General features: G+C 39.6%; 1 protein-coding gene and 1 long non-coding RNA gene across 14 annotated transcripts in view; both read right to left on the minus strand.

Moving 5' to 3' along the window:
- The window catches only part of chid1 (chitinase domain containing 1), a 352093-nt gene that overhangs the window by 291968 nt on the left and 42560 nt on the right, over positions 1 to 17565 (minus strand). For 10 of the 13 annotated variants that reach the window (XR_010330348.1, XR_010330349.1, XM_064337950.1 and 7 more), the window contains exons 3-6: positions 11942 to 12091; positions 11655 to 11696; positions 5729 to 5861; positions 5573 to 5617 (exon numbers count right to left, since the gene is read on the minus strand). Coding sequence is in view for 11 of the 13 variants with exons in the window: in XM_064337950.1 (XP_064194020.1) it covers positions 5573 to 5617; positions 5729 to 5861; positions 11655 to 11696; positions 11942 to 12091 (370 nt within the window). In the remaining 2 variants the exon portion in view is untranslated. The remainder of the gene's footprint in view (positions 1 to 5572; positions 5618 to 5728; positions 5862 to 11654; positions 11697 to 11941; positions 12092 to 17565) is intronic. The other 3 variants (XM_064337944.1, XM_064337945.1, XM_064337951.1) reach the window with 3 other exon arrangements.
- On the minus strand, positions 6608 to 11648 carry LOC135256067 (uncharacterized). Its single transcript, XR_010330354.1, has 2 exons — positions 10337 to 11648; positions 6608 to 7778 (listed from the first exon to the last, which is right to left on the minus strand). It is a non-coding gene; the product is annotated as an uncharacterized LOC135256067 (long non-coding RNA).

A 17565-nucleotide genomic window follows, 5' to 3' on the forward strand; every position in this document is an offset into this window, starting at 1 on the left:
CGGTCTCATCTGACAATAGCACTCTCTTCCAGTCATAATTCCAATGAGGTTTGGCAAGCTCCAGATTCTTGGTTTTGTTTATTGAGCTCAGTAAGGGCTGTCTTCATGCCACCCTTCCAAAGAGTTAGTTGGTATGGAGGTGCCATTTTATGTTTGTTTTTTAGACTTGTTGACCGCAAGAAACAAACCAATCTCTGCAATTCTTAAACAGTGATCCTTGGGTTATTAATGGCCTCCCTCACCATCTTCCTCACCGTCTGTGGGGACACCATGCACTTGCTTCCTCTTCCTGGCAAATTTGCAACCATTCCATATGTTTTACACCTTTTTATTATTGCCCTTACAGTGCTAAGTGGTATGTTTAACCGTGTATGTCTTTTCTTGTACCCATTACCAGACTTGTGACTGTAAATTACCATCATTCTCTTCTGAATTGACAGTTATGTGGCTTTTCCAATGCTGATGGATGACAAAGGGATTTTGTATGCTTGTTACCTCATTTTTATTCTCTATTGAAACTGGAAGTGATGGAATAACACAATATAGTTCCTTTAGACGGAGATGAACTAAATTAAGTAAAATTGTATTGCCAATTTCATTTTGTTTGATTTTACTTACAATAATTGTTAGGGGTGCCAATAATTATGGCACCTATGGTTTTCAGAAAAAATTTAATTACTTAAAAAAAACATTGAAGCATGACAGTAAATATATTGAAATAAAAGTATATCGTTTTACCATATGTTTGAACATAATATATAGATTATTATCAGTGTCATTTATTATGTGCAGCCTTTTTTCTTCATTTTTATTAAGGGTGCCAATAATTCTGGAGCCCACTGTATCTGCTTCTACACTAGTCAACAACAGCTTTATTGATATCACAGACCTGCCTTCAAGACACACAATCCTTTACTTTCTTACTTCTGAGTGAACTAGTCAAAATAGTTTCTTCTTCCAAATTAACCACCTGCACTCTTGACCCCATACCCATAAAGCTACAGAAGGAGCTATTGTCTGTTATTAGCAAACCAGTTCTTCATATAATTAATCTTCACTGTTATTCGGCTATGTTCCCATATCCTTTAAGAAGGCAGAAATCAAGCAACTGAAGAGCTCCAACAGACTCCCATTTCTATCAAAGATTCTTGAAAAATGTATAGCACAACTCCCTTCTTTCTTACAGGATAACAATGTGTATGAGAGGTTTCAGTCTGGTTTTAGGAAGTAGCATAGTCCTGAGACAGTCCTTGCCTGAGTATTGAATGATCTGTCTTTGACTACTGTGACGACCCCTCCCACTCTGCTTGTGGCTCCTTGTGTGTTTTGCCTGTTTTTCCTGTTTCTGTGTAGGAGGTGTGTCAGGAGGATGGGCCACACCTGAATCAATTCCTGATTGCAGAGTGGCAGAGGTGTGTCAGGAGGAGGAGCCACACCTGAAGACACTTATCCTGATGACTATATAAGAGGGCTGGATGTCAGTTCTCTCTCTCTCTCCTCCCTGCTAACAGGGTTTTGTTTGGTGGTGTTTTATGTTCTATTGGATTTTCTATTAGTTAAATAAAACTTGTTTACTTTAATCCATTATTTCTTGTGTGGTCTCCCAGTTTTTGTATGGACTTTGAGCTGGTTCATGACACTACCATAGACTACCACATCCTCCTCCATAGGTTCTTAGTTGGTGTCACTGGGCAAGCCTTTATGTAGTTTAAATCCTATCCCGCTGACTGATCTCAGGCTGTTAGGGCAAACAATAAGTCCTGTGAATATTCCAGGGTAAACTTTGGAGTACCTCAAGGATCTGTGTTGGGTCCTTTGTTCTTTTCTCTACATGCTCCCCCTTAGGGATATCATAACCAGTCATGGTGTTAACTATGACTGCTATACTGTCACGTTCGCGTGTGAGATGCAGGCGTGCATTTTTCTCCCCTCTTTCGTTCTGCTCTCTCTCTCGGTTGCTGTCATTTCCGCAGGAGTCCGTGTGCCGCCCTTCGTTATTCCCATTGGTAATCCCCGCTGTCAATCATCAGAATTCTCCCACTCATCCCCCCCATCCGCCAATCAGCTCCCTCCTGCTATCATGTCTCCTCCAATCATGCCTCAGCTCTCAATTTTAAAATCCCCATTTTGTTCCTGCAGGAGCCTTCCGTTTCCTCATTTGTGCTGTGTGTTTGGGCAAATGCTAGACTGTGTGTGTTATTTGAGAGAGTTGTGTGTTGTCTAAAATTTCGTCCTCCCTGGTTCACTTCAGAGACCAGTGTTAGGTAAGTTCCGGGGGCTCCTATACACGTGTTGACACGTAGGGTAAAGGCTCTGTCTAAGCACATTAGTTTAGTGGTGGTGTCGCCCCCTGTATTTATGACTGCTGGTCGCAGTTAGGTTAGTTAGACAGGTTTTGTTTTCTGTATTGTTATTTGGTTAGTTATATTACAAATTCGTAGTTAGGGTATTGTGTTTGTTATTTTCGGCACCACCTTTTTTTTTACTGGTCTCGGTTGTGTGTCTTGAACTGTTTTATGTTTGGAAATGTGTGTAAATACTTGTAAATAGCCCTACCACCATCACAGTAAAATCCCTTTCACCGTAGTCCGCCTTGTGTGTCTCTCATTGTTCTCACAAGAAGGCTTATATATTTAGTTACATCTCCTGGTGCCAAACATCATTTTAAATATTGCACCCTTAACCCCTAGAAGGGTCGTAACAATGCATGCAACTTTATATAATCTTTTCAACCAGGCAAAGTTGATTCAGTAACCAAATTAGAGGTCTGTCTTAAAGACGTAAAGGCTTGGATGAAATTTCCTCATGTTGAATTCTATGAAACTGTGATGCTGGCAGTATCTCCCAAATCTCTTAAGAGATAAATTCTTCCAGTTTTCCGTAAATATAAATGGCTTCTCAGTCTCCACTAAAGCAACTGTTTGCATAACTTTTGATTCAGATCTCTCCTTTCAGGCCCACATTAATAAAACGAGTGACCTTCTTATACCTAAAGAACATATCTAAATTAAAGATGATGTTGTCCCTCCAGGATGCTTGGGAAAAAATGGTTCATGCATTTCTATCCTCTCGGATTGATTGCTTTAACATTTTATTGTCAGGTTGCACCAACCTGACCCTGAAACGTCTCCAAATTGTACAGAATGAGCTGCTAGGGTCTTTACTAGAACTAAGAAATGGGAACTTTTCAGTCGAGTGCTCAAATCTCTTCACTGGCTGCCAGTCATATCAAGAATTGAATATAAGATTTTGCTGTTAACATATAAAGCTTTAAACAGTTTAGCCCCTGACTATCTTAGTGAGTTACTTATTAATTTCTCGCCTCCAAGATTACTTTGTTCAGAAAATGCTGGTTATCTGAAAATTCCACGTATATCTAAAATTACAATGGGTGGTAGAGCCTTCTCTTATAGAGCTCCTGTCATTGGGACATTTTTCTCAACACCATTTGAGGGTTCTCTCCCCACTGGAAGCATCTAATGTGCTTGCTATTTGGTGGTTCAGGCCTGATATTTGCTATGTTTGTTCTTTTTTCTCTGTCTCCTGCCTTGCTGCTCTGTAAAGCACATGTCTGACAGTTAAAAAGCTGTAAAAAGAGCTATAAAAACTGAATTGAAATTGAAAATTTAATTCAAATAGCCCGCTCCTCCAAGTAGCAAATCAAGTGGCTGCAATTCAGTATATAAAGCTTGCAGACATGGATAAGGGGTTTAGATTTTTGTTTGACTAAACATTAAAATGGGCAACATGTGTGATCTAAGTGACTTTGACTATGGTATGATTGTTAATACCCGAAGTGGTGGTTCTAGAATCTCAGGGATTTTTATGCACTAATCTCTTTTTACAGAGAATGGTGCAATAAACAAAAATCATGTTCAAGTGAACAGAAAGGCCAAAAATGCTTTTTTTTTTACAACTGTGGTGTGCAGAAGGGCATCTCTGAACGCAAAACAAATAAAAACTTGGACCAGATGGGCGACCATGCCGGGTTCAGCTAAGAACAAGAAGCATATGACCACCAAAACTGGATGATTAAAGATAAATGTTGCCTGGTCCAAAAAATCTCAATTTTTGCTGTGACATTCAGTTGGCAGGGTCAGAATTTGGCATAAGCAGCATGAATCCAAGGATCCAACCTTCCTTGTGTCAACAGTGCAGTCTGGTGGTGGTGTAATGGTGCGAGGAATGTTTTCTTGGCACGCATTAGACTCCTTAATACCAATTGAATATGAATACCAGAGGATACCTAAGCATTGTTGCTTGTCATGTGCATCCCTTTGTGGGACAGTCTACACTTTTTCCAGCAAGTTAAAACTCCATGCTACAAAGCACACATCATCTCAGGCTGAAAGTGCAGGCAAAAATTGGCAGGAACTGCAGGATGCTATTGAGTCAGCATGGAGAAATGCTTCCAGCACCTTGTTGAATCCATGCTATGAAACAAACATTGTTCTAGAAGCAAAAAGGAGTCCTATCCAGTACAAGACAGTATGTGTATCTAAAAGTGGCCAGTAAGTGTGTGTATGTATATTTGTATTGTCATGATAACCCATTTTCATATCATTGACACACCTTTAAGAAATATTGTAATATTTGATATTATAATTTTTTAAAAATTATAGTGGAATTATAAGGAGAACTGAAGTAATTACCACGTGTGGCCCAGTGGCAGCATTGATCTAAAATTGCAGTTGCTTCCTTTGGCTAGTTACAGTATGATCAACTGCAAACAATGACACAGAAACTTAATTTAAATAAGGCATTAAAAAAACAACAAAAAAAACAATAATCTTAAATAACAATGACATTTAATAACTAAAAACCTAAATGAACTGTCTTAAAAAATACATATGAACACTTGAAAAAACAGTTGAACAATTAAGAAATATGAACATTTAAACAGCACAACATCAAATCAAATAATGCTGCATAATTTATATATATTTTTTTAAATAAAGTTTTTCTCCAGACTAAACACTAACTGCATTGATGACATTTTATGTATTTCATTTTGTTTCAGTCATTTTTACGCATGAAAACAAGCATGTTGATCCATTCTGGTTTTAAAAGGCTACACAACAAAGCGGCAGTTCTTCCTGCAGTTCTGAACACATGCTCTGATGGTGTACAAGTAGCACAAATAGGCTTACAGAAGTACTTCCTTGCAACTTTAGCCTTAAGGGGAAAGCAAGGATAAGATTGCTTATCAGATAACTGGCACTGTTACTAAATAGTCAATATTTAAATACCAATATTAAATATTTAAAAATAAAGCATACGGACGTTGTTGTGAGGCAGCAGATGGAAAAGGTCGCAGGGAAAGGACGCTCTGCTTGGATTTGTCTCAAAGTAAGTCAGATTTTTTAAATATTAACTCACCTGTCACCATTTTAAATAATTTATGTACATGTAATCCTTAATAACAATAACTTTATAAAAAAATAAAGCTATATAGTATTGTTAGATATCATGACAACCCTAGTATTTTATATACATATATATATACATTTTAGTTTGTTTGGTTTTTTTGTGTGTGTGTGTCTGTGGGGGGAGGGGGGGGGTGTAAACTTACATATCCTAATTTTCTTGTTCCCCTTCTTCACAGCTTTGACCCAGCCTGCAGAGAGAGTTCAGAGGCCCGGTCATCTGGAATGTGATCATGCAGGCTAGCAGGATGTGGCAGTCACCCGAGATGTGATCATGCAGGCCAGAGCAGTGCAACTCTTACCTGGGTCATGGTCATGCAGGCCAGTCACTTGGAAGCTCTCTGGACCTCTACGCTTCAACTGCAGCCACACAGGTGAAACTGAGGTCAGCTTGGAGCTGAAAACCTTGGCGATGTCATAACCATGTGAGTTCCACTGGTCATGAGAGAGGGAGGAAGGGAGAAAAGAGAGACAGAGAGAAAAAGAAACTCAAATATTGCACATAGTTAAATAGACAAATTTGGTGAGTCATGCACAGCTGGGGATTGCCTCTATCATGTGGTGAACAGACAGACTGACTGAAAAGGATCATTGGGTTGCTCCTTTTAAGCATGGGCACCAAAACAACACATGAGAAACCAGGAACCAAAACCTCCACAGGAAAAAGCAAGTAAAAAGTCCACAACAAAAAAACTGAATACCCATTCCTGCAGTCATCAAGAAAACCAGTAGCAAAATTCTGATATCACGGTCTTATTTCTATTTCATTATGCCTGGTCCATATAAAATTAGCCTTCCATTAGTTTATATTATAGTTTAGCTTCCCTTCCCTGTAACACTCATCTTTTTTACCAATTCAGTTTGCAGACTTTTATGGCATTTGTCTGTATTTTATGGTCTTATATTTTTCTTCTTAGGGTTTTTTATGGATGAAGTCCATATGTATTTCTAAAATGTATCTTTGGTTACTGTTTAGTACTAGTGCTTTAGTAATGTTGCATATTTACTTGTTGGTCAAAGAATGTTGTTCAGGAGGTCTAGCACTGCTGCTCAAATTAATCAAGTGAATGAACTCACCTTTCTCCTATTCTTCAAGTTGCTCTGGATAAGAGCATCTGTGAAATCAATTTTATTGTAATGTAATTCATTCTCATCAGTGAGGAAAGAGAAAAAGCTTACCATTTATATTGGTATCTTTTTTATTTTATATTGGAAACAATATAACAGACAGCATACAGTACAAGACTGACTGCACTGCAATGCTCATACCACAAAAGGGCTAGCCAAATAAAATATTAACACAGAACATAACAAAACATTACATTACAGGCATTTAGCAGACACTCTCATCCAGAGTGACTTACACAACTAACAGAAAATGAATGGCTCTTTTGAAGAATAAAATACTGTTACGACCCCATGGGTCTAGGGGTGCATGGGGTAACTAGATGTTAAGAATGCCGGGGGATGTTAATGCTGTATAAATGATGGTAACAACAATAAATCAAACACAGACAAAAGCAGCAACTCAGTGCATGAGTGTTTTACTATGTGAACAAAACAAAAGGTGCAACAAACTACTACAGGACATACAACAACCCAGACACACACTACCAGGGTCAAAGGACGCTGGGTGTTGCCAAATGAACAGAAAAACAAGCTAGCTAAACCAGAGTGTAATTTAATCTAGTGTATCAAGTACACAAACAAAAGGCCTATCTAGTCTAACTAGCAGACTGAAAAAACAATTGGTTGGCAATCACCCCTAAGGACTAGTGGATCTATACACAACATAGCCTACGGGCATATGTACAGGAGCCCCCAGTCTTACCTGTCCCAAGCCTTGGAAGTGTACACAAAAACAAGACAAGTTCAAATGAGTGATTAACATACAGTCAAATACTAACACAACACAGAGCAAAAAGTCAGACATCCATCATGGCAAACAATCAAGGTTTATATAGCAGAGGTGGCGAGTTCTGATTGGTTGATCCAGAATTGACACGGAGGGTGGGGATTGGTGAAGGTGGGACTTGGTGGATGGTGATTGACAGGCGGCGCAGCCAACGAAGATGATGGCAGGTGAAGGCAGGGAAGTCCACACAAAATAAAACACATGGCACGTAACAAATACATTATAAAATATATTAAGGTTCTTGAGGCAGAGCTGGGTGTATTAATATTAAGGAAAGACTAATTATTTTTCAATTTTGGTAGTCATGTGACCTTGACGGAATTATGTAACCCATATCTGTGATAAGCATGTACATAATGCTATCTGTGAATTTTTTTGCTTGCTGAGGTGAACATGGCCCAACTCGCTGCAACTTGTCCATGGTACTCCGTGGTTTACTGAAAAATAAGCAAAACAGGAATTGGAATGTGATACATAATTATCAACATCTACCCTTATTTGCTATGAAAAATTAAAAATAGACTTAGACTTAATCCTATCAATACATGTCCAATTCATAGCATTTAGTTGATGTCCATTCCCATTACATATTGGAACGGATTAGGTTGGATTTGATTTGGTTATACTTATTATTCATTTTCATATACTTCATTTATGACACTGCAATCAATTCAAACAATAAATAACTGTTTAACAATAATAAAACTATAAAAATAAAATATAGTATATATACAGTAATGTGCAAAAATATGGGCCCCACTGGTTTAAATGTCTGTTACAATTAATCTCTAAGTGATCGAAAGTAAACCTGAACTCTAAATGGTACTTTAGACCTTTCTGCAAATTTTAAAGCAAGATAGATTTTTATTTTCTTTTTTTACTGTTTTTAAATGATAAAAAAATGAAAAGGACCCTGTGCAAAAGTTTGGGAACCCTTTTGGATAATTCTTCGTTACTTTTTAAAAAGATAATGACTAAGACCCAGACCAAGGTGATTTACTCATTAGGGCTTCAATGAGTCAGGTGAATACATTTCTAGGGCTGAACAATTTATTCCGAAGTAACTCCATGCCTTCTAAAATATCTGACTGCGGTGGTTGTTCTGTCTGGTGTTAACAACCATAGGTTCCTCTAAACTGTTGTCCAAGGATGTCAGAATCAAGATAGTTCACTTCCATTAACAAGAAGGCTATAAAAAAAATTCAGATAGAATGGCCCAAAACCTGGAGATAAATGCTCAGCACAACCCACACATCACTGCAAAAGAGCAGCAAAAAAAGTAGCACACACAGGTCTAGTTATTCACAGGACAACCGTACAATGTACTTTAAATAACTTTAGAGGCCTACATGGCAGAGTTTCCAGAAAGAAGCCCGTCCTACGACCTCAACACAAAATGAAGCATCTGAAGTATGCAAAAGAAAACCTTGAGAAGCCTGAAGCCTTTCGGAAGAATGTGCTTTGGACTGATGAAACTAAAATGGCCACAACCAAAGAAGGTATGTTTGGAGAAAAAAGCGTGAAGCATTTGTAGAGAAGAAAACTTTAAGCATTGAGGTGGATCCATTATGCTTTATGGTTGTGTGGCAGCTCGGGGCACAGGAAATGCGGGTCGAAGGAAGAATGGATTCCACCAAATATCAAGAAATTCTAGAAGCTAATGTTCGAAAGGCAGTCCAGACATTGAAGTTTTAGAGAGGTTGGGTATTACAGCAAGACAATGATCCAAAGCATACCTCGAAATCAATAATGAAGTACCTCCAGGAAAGACAGATGGAGGTTTTGGAATGGCCACCACAGTTCTCAGACTTAAATATTATTGAAAATCTGTGGCGAGATCTTAAAAATGCCATGCATGCTAGGAGGCCGAAGAATATTTCTGAGCTAGAAGTGTTCTGCCAGGAGGAATGGATAAGTTTTCCAAAAGCAAGGATTGAAGGGCTCTTAGCTGGCTACAGGAAGCGTTTGCAAGCTGTTATAGTTGCCCGAGGAGGAGTTATAAAGTACAGGGTTCTCAAACTTTTGCACGGGGCCTTTTCCTTTTTTTATTATTTTGAAACAGTAAAAATTAAAATAAAAAGTAATCTTGCTTTAAAAGAAAGAAGACATGTCTCACGTTTAACTTTGTACCATTTAGAGATCAGGTTAGCTTCTCTTCACTTAGATGTTAATTGTAAAAGGCATTTTGACCAGGGGTGCCCAAATTTTTGCACCCCACTGTAACTATATGATAAACAAAAATTACTTACAACTAACTCTTCATATCGCTAACAATAATTTTTACAATGAACTGGCTACAAGCTATTGAAGCAGGTGAAACAACACCCTTTAAAAGAAAGATGAATTCCAATGTAAAAGACATAGCTTGAGAATAACTCAGGTTTTGTATTGCCTGTAAAACAATTGTTATGTATTCTGATAGTAAATATAGTCATATAATTTAAAGATAGCCAGTAATGTTTGTATTTTATTACATAAAAAAGAAAAACCTATTAGAATAGCCTATTAGAATAGCGCATTCACGTCATTCTTAATTGAGTCATTTGCATGGAAATCCCCAGAAAGAGTGTGCTTCCAGCAGGTACAACCACTGGTGACGAAACAGCCAAAATTTACCAAAAAGTTGCCATGGTTTTCAAAAGAATCATTGAAATTAATTTTACTTTCGGTCAATTCAACATATTTGAGAGTCACAAGTCTCCATTGCATAACAAAAAATAAAGCAATCCTACATCCAGAAATAATGATGTAATAATAATTATGACACCATCATCTGTGTTAAATGAGTGTACACTAAAATGTTAGCATTGGGCACTGGAGGCACCGATCTACAGGGGAAACATGGATAGTTCTGATGCCTATGTTCTTCTTGTCATGTAACCGGTAAGTTGTCAAAGGGTGAATCTTTCAAAAAGTCATTGTAGGGATTCCTTTTATATTTCACTTAGTTGGTAGTTTGCTAATGCTAGTGGACTAATGTAAATGAAAAACTCACCTCTCGGTATCAGAGTCTGTTGCTTCCGTCAATGGATGCTTTCTCTTTACATGTTGCAGCACTAATGTTGTGCTGTTGTGGAAAGAATATTTTCTGTCGCTTCGAGTATGAAATGTTCCTAGACTTTTGAAATCATTTGCCCTTTTTTTCCCAGGGCTGACCTCAGAACTCTATGCCTGTGCCAGCATGATGAATGAACTTCCAGCAGATAAATGAAACTTAAACGGATGCAACTGAGTAATTCAAGATAATCAAAGAATCGTGACAGCCCTAGACCATTTTCATCAAATAAGTCAGAAATAAATCGCACCCATTTTTTATGCCAAAGATGAAAACAACTAGCAGTTAAACCTGCAGCGGGTGCTCTATTCTTCAGGAAAGGTATGCTTGATGAAGAAAAGGATAATCTACAAAGGAAATTATGAATATCTCTCCAAACCTTAAATATACTATGGAGGACAGGATTATGTTTAGTTTCCTGGAAGGCTAGTTTTTTGTCGCCGGTCAATATACTAGTGAAGGAATAAGGTATAGTACACCATAAATCTAAACCAACCTAGGTAGAGCCTGGATCTTTATACATTCAAATATAATCTGTATGTGGTGGGACCAATTGTAAGAAATTAAATTTGGTAGGGCCAGGTCTCCTCTATCATATGGTAAATGTAATTTCTGTATTTTAAGTGAAGGTCTTTTTTTATGGCCGACAAACTTTGAGAAATGTTTACTTAAATCATCTACTAATTCTTTAGTTAAATACAACGGGAGCGTTTTAAGAGGACATGAAAGTCTTGGTAAATAATTAATTTTTATAAGGTTAATCGTTCCTACCCAAAAAATTTGTAAGTGCATCCAACAGTCAAGATCATCCTTATCTGCCCTCATCATTGGTGAAAAATTCAACCTATACAGATTTTCAAGTTTAGTAGATATATGTGCTCCAAGATAATAAAATCCAGTAGTTGCCCAACTAAACGTAAAATCTCAAAGCAACTAATTCCCCAAAACACCCTACGGGCATTGCTTCAGATTTGTTAAAATTTATACCCAGAAAATAAACTAAACAGGTTAATTTGAGCTATAAGAGCAGGAATAGAAGTTTCAGGTTCTGAAATAAATAGTAAAATGTCATCCGCATAAAGAGCTATCTTAAGAGTAACATTACATAGGTTTGAATGGTTTCAGCCAGTGGCTCAAGTAGTAGTGAAAAAAGTAAGGGCGATGGGGGATATTCCTTGCCTTGCCCCTCGCCCCATTTGGAATTGAGGCAATTGCATGCCATTTGTTAGAACAAAGGCTTCAAGTGCATGATACATACCTTGTATTTACATTGGTATCTTGAAATGGAACCAGAATTATCCTGAATTGTCGGTTAAAAAAAAAAAAGTTTTATTTTCCATTTTTTTAAGAACCCTTCTAAACAGAATGACATACAGAGGGACAGAAACAGAAATTAGCTCCATTTACCATACTGTACAGAGCGATCCACTGAAACATAGTCATACAGGCTGTAACAAAGACAGAAACACTGACAAAAGCAGTATACACAAACAGGCAGATTCAGCAGGCAGGCACGCAGGCAGGCAGGCAGAGGAAAAGGCTCACCGGTGTGACGTATGCCAGAACTGTCCCCTGGAAGTGACGGAGAGCACAACTCTGTGGACAATATCTCCTTTCCTCCCGCACAATGTCTCTCCATGCAGGGTCATACAGCGCCAATCCTCTCTCTTGCACAGGCTTCTCCACTGCTGAAGTCTGTCCAGCACACATAGAGCAAGTAAGCAGCATTTACACTGCAAATACATGAAGTACAGCACTGCAGTTGTGCCAGTGGGTTACTTATGTCCAGTAATGTCACTCCATCAATCAGAGCACAATTAAATGCACATGTCTCTTTGCCTCAGTCAATAAATTTGCCACAACAAAGGTAGCATATTAAGTTGAATGCAAATTATCAGTATTGTGTAAACTACAAAAGAGGTCTTTACCACTCTACTATCCATATTATAACCAATGCCCCTTTCACTACACTCGTTACGTTCCCCCATCCCAGCACTTTTTGGTAATTTGTATTTGTCCTAATACTGTAGCTTGTTCTTCTGCCTAGTTTTCTTGGCAGAGGTTAGGTCAGAATAGTGTTCACTGTGTGAACTAAACTGTGTTCTTGGCTAGAAATAGCTGTACAAAATAAGTATTGCATCTTATTGAACCTGTGTTTTGAAGTTGTTCATGTCCATGAAATGCACTTTTGTACATCGCTTTGGCTAAAAGCGTCTGCCAAATAAATGTAATGTAATGTAATCTATACTCGTTTGTTGATTGGTGTACGAAAGGCCAGCAGGACCGGGGGATGGGAGCCACATTCTGTGAATTAAGTTCTGTTATCACCTAACGGAATTGGTTTTACTGCTTCCGGAGGCCCACCTCTCCCCCCTGCCTTGGGTCAAGCTACTGGCTAACCCTTTGGGCCTGCTCCCTAACTCAGTAAGAAGAAAGAACTTCAGGATTGAGAACCACCGGCGAACATGTCCACGAACACTGTTGTCGGTATACTGAGTGAGAACACCGCACCGTTTAAAGTCAGTCGACGCTGCTGGGGCGTGAATAATTACGAGGCAGCTATTAACCGGGGCTGGAATCTCGCCCAGACCTCCGTCTCGCGGCTACGCCATGGATGTATAAAGAGAAGGGCTACGCGAGATCACAACACAAAACGAAAAGTTTAAAGTGTTAAAAGTGGCTTTAGTTTATCTAGCTTTGCAAAAGAAGAAGAAAGGCTAAGGAGATGGTACGTTCGCCCTCTAAATCAGAGTAGGACGGAGAATGGAGAGTTTTGTCTGTACATTCAGCAAATGCGGAGTTTAGACGATGGGGACCACTTTCTCTTATTTCTGAATGTGTGCTAGGCGTTTTGATGACTTGCTGAAACGAGTTGCACCATTCATCAAACATGCGGGAACTCAAAAAATTCCCATCTCTACAGAAGAGAGATTGGCGTTGATTCTCCGTACATTAGCATGTGAAGTCTGCTCTCGGAACTCTGAACCGTGACGTAACCAACCATGTGATATTTGGACCAATACCTGAAAGGGGGGGGGTCGAAGAACAAGAAAGACATTTTCTAGAAGTTCTGCCTGGAGGCCGTTGCACTGCAGCGTGAGAACACACAACACCGGGTGTTTTTGTTCTTCAGTTGTTCTCATTGTGTCTTTTTGCTCAAAAGTTCTACTTTTTACGAAGTATACTGCCTACTTAAGGAGATTGGGGAGGTTTATTGCCCAGCAACCCGGCCTCAGTAGACTCCCCCCAATCAGCACGGGGCACCACGGACAATAGTTAATGGTCAATATCAACCCCCTCTCCAGTTAGTGGCAGAATACTGGACTGAGAGGACAGAGGGGGATGCTGATCTGGCAGATTTATTTATTATTTTTTAGATTAGATTCAACTTTATTGTCATTGCACAGAGTACACGTACTGAGACAACGAAATGCAGTTAGCATCTAACCAGAAGTGCAAAAGAAGCAGTAAAGTGCAGTAAGGTATATGTACATAAGTGAATAAATATGAATACAATATTGATAAATATGGATACAATACAATGTGATATAAACAGTATAGACAGTTATAAACAATATAGACAGTGGATCGGTATAAATATGATAAATATATTATTAGCAAGGTGCGGCAGTGCAAGGTTCATTCATTGGAGTAAGTTGAGTGGGGGGGTGGGCTGGGGGGGGTCCAGGTGGGGGTATCCGGGGTGGGGGGGGGGCTGTCACCGTGGTGCAGAGTTCAGCAAGGTGACAGCTGAGGGGAAAAAGCTGTTCCTGAACCTGCTGGTCCTAGAACGGAGGCTCCTGTAGCGCCTCCCAGAGGGAAGGAGGGCAAACAGTCTGTGGCTGGGGTGAGAGGTGTCCCTGGCGATGCTGCGTGCCTTCCGCAGACACCGCTTGTGGACAGTCTGAATTGCTGGGAGTGCAATGCTGGTGATGCGTTGGGCGGTTTTCACCACCCTCTGAAGTGCTTTCCGGTCCGAGGCAGAACAGCTGCCGTACCAAACTGTGATGCAGTTGGTGAGGATGCTTTCAATTGTGCAGCGGTAGAAGTTCATCAGAATCTGAGGAGACAGATGGGCTTTCCTCAGTCTCCTCAGGAAGAAGAGTCGCTGGTGAGCCTTCTTGACCAGGGTCGAAGTGTTGAGGGCCCAGGAGAGGTCCTCGGAGATGCGGACGCCCAGGAACTTGAAGCTGGTGACACGCTCAACCTCCGTCCCGTCGATGCAGATAGGGGTGTGCGTGCCTCCTTTGGTCTTTCTGAAGTCCACAATGAGCTCCTTGGTCTTCTTGGTGTTGAGGGCCAGGTTGTTTTCAGCGCACCACGCCGCCAGGTGCTGGACCTCCTCCCTGTAGGCTCTCTCATCGTTGTTATTTATGAGACCAACCACCGTTGTGTCGTCTGCAAACTTGATAATGGTATTGGAGCCATGTACAGGAGTGCAGTCATGGGTGAAGAGGGAGTATAGGAGAGGACTCCGCACACAGCCTTGTGGATGAGGGTTGAGGAGGTGAGGTTGTCTAACCTAACATACTGAGGTCTGTTGGTTAGGAAGTCTAGTATCCAGTTGCAGAGGGAGGGGTTGATACCAAGGTCACCAAGTTTAGTGATCAGTTTGGAGGGGATGATGGTGTTGAATGCTGAACTAAAGTCAATGAACAGCATTCTTACATAGGTGTTGTTGTTGTCCAAGTGGGAGAGGGCGGAGTGTAACGCTGTGGAGATGGCGTCCTCCGTACTCCTATTTTGACGGTAGGCGAATTGGAAGGGGTCCAGTGTGGGTGGTAGGCAGGATTTGAGATGAGCCAGGACCAGCCTCTCAAAGCACTTGCGTTTATTTATTTATTTATTATCCTTTATTTAACCAGGAAGGTCCCACTGAGATTCAATATCTCTTCTGCCAGGGAGTCCTGGTCAAGATGGCAGCAGAAAAATGAAAGTTTCATATTAAAATCATCCCAAAAAAAAAACAAAAAAAAAAAAAACAGAACAGACATACAAGGATCAGGAGCTAAACATTTTCAGATAAGAAAGACCATGCGATAGGTGTGCATGTGTGCCCAAAGTAAGTGCCTGGACAATTGTCTGAGCAGAGGGACAGACTCTGATTGTATATATATAGCTCATAAAAAATATATCGTACAAAAATGCCAAGTTACTCACACATACAAGACATACACCGTCAATAACTCATTCATTCAGACTGCCAAAATCCAGGCCTGCCATTAAAAGTATTGATATCAAAATGACGCCAAGTTACGGTACTACAAACAATATAGGCTATCTTGCCTCACCGAAATTTAATAACATGTATTCCAAAGCAATGCTACCCAATATTTCCTCAATTCTTTCAAGTCACTTGGCCGTGAGTGTATATAAGCGTGCAGTACATGGACAGGCCAAACATGTGTGTGGATGGCTTTCTCACAGTCAAGATTGATTGAATAGGCATCTATATGTCCAATTTGTATTGGTATGTATGTATTTTGGTGCCCAGCCTTTCTGTTCCGTGAATGATTGTATGTTTCTTGGTATAAATGTCTGTTCGTAAATGTTAATGTAACATGCTGCGAGGGAAATGTCCCCATGGGGATAAAGAAGTTCTCTATGTATGTATGTAGGCTACAATATGTATTTTACATGTATTTATTGTACGTTGCAAATATACAATCACTTGTACATTTACTCAAATTCAGTTCAGAAGCAAGTATAAACATATGTTTTCTGGAGAAATATGCTTCCTGTAGTGACTGACCAGCAGTTTTCTACATGAATTTCAATGTGTTCCATGAGGCAATACGAAATATTTGACACTTTGATCTGACACAAAGTTTGCATGACATTGTAATATGGTAAGATTACAAAACACAGGGCCAAGTGACTTGAAAGAATTGAGGAAATATTGGGTAGCATTGCTTTGGAATACATGTTATTAAATTTCGGTGAGGCAAGATAGCCTATATTGTTTGTAGTACCGTAACTTGGCGTCATTTTGATATCAATACTTTTAATGGCAGGCCTGGATTTTGGCAGTCTGAATGAATGAGTTATTGACGGTGTATGTCTTGTATGCGTGAGTAACTTGGCATTTTTGTACGTTGAAAACGTGTTTTTTATGAGATATTTCTTTTTGCAAAGCGTTTTATTACGAGAGTGAGAAATGCGAAGTGACCCTGTAAGAAATGGTTGTGGATTATGGCTATCCTTGTTTGAGTTTGTACAGTCTGATGAGCGTGTACGTTTAGCAGTTTCGGTTTGATATGTAAAACAGTGGCTGTGACAATTGGTGCGGTGGCGTAATTGTAAACGCATCAGAAAAGGTGAAATATGGCCAGTGTATGTAGGCTACTCACGGATTTGACGGGCATCCAACGAGCCTTGATTGACAAAAGAATCAGCAAGCCCGTAGAATTAGAGCTGCCTAGGTCGCAACTTGTGTACCCTTCTGTCCTGCTCCGTTGTCTGTTATTTCGTGAAGATGCACTTTTAGTGTTTGTAACGTTTATAAGGCATTTTGATAGGCTTATCTGCAGGTAGGAATCCTCTTTGCTGTTTTGTTAAGCTGGAACCGGAAAAGTTGATAGTGGAGAATAGGAGCAGACGCATATGTCCCAGCAGGCTTTGCATATGAGAAAATAACAATATGGTGAGATAAATTAGGCGAAATGATGAAATTGCGTAGTTGAAACAATATGTTTTTAGCAGAATGGGCATGTAGGTGAAGGTTGACATGATCACAGACTATAGTGCAAAGTAAATGAAGTGACCATGAGCGAGCTTAGTTTCCTTATCAAACGGTATATATAACAGTCTGTATTAAACTTTAGTTGTTGAAGTGGAGGGTTAAATAACGTGTGCAATCTATTGCACTAATATGTTTTTCTCGTGTCCAGTGCTAGTAGTTATATTTATGAGTGAATCATGATTTTAAATGTAATGTTTTAATGCGGAGTTGCAGAACGTACACACGTAGTAATTGTTTGTATGTGGCTAGGTAGAGAACAGGGCGAGGAAACATGAATGTAGAAACGTGGCGTTTGCTGATAAGAAGGTTTTGTACGGTAGCCAAGTGAAGAAATATAGTTAGTAGAAATGGCACAGTGGTGAACTGGTGTAACTTGTTAATAAAAGGAATACATTTGCCATCATGAAATGCATATGGGTGGCCATGA

This window comes from Anguilla rostrata, chromosome 5 (assembly GCF_018555375.3).
Source record: "Anguilla rostrata isolate EN2019 chromosome 5, ASM1855537v3, whole genome shotgun sequence".
In the NCBI taxonomy this organism is placed as follows: domain Eukaryota; kingdom Metazoa; phylum Chordata; class Actinopteri; order Anguilliformes; family Anguillidae; genus Anguilla; species Anguilla rostrata.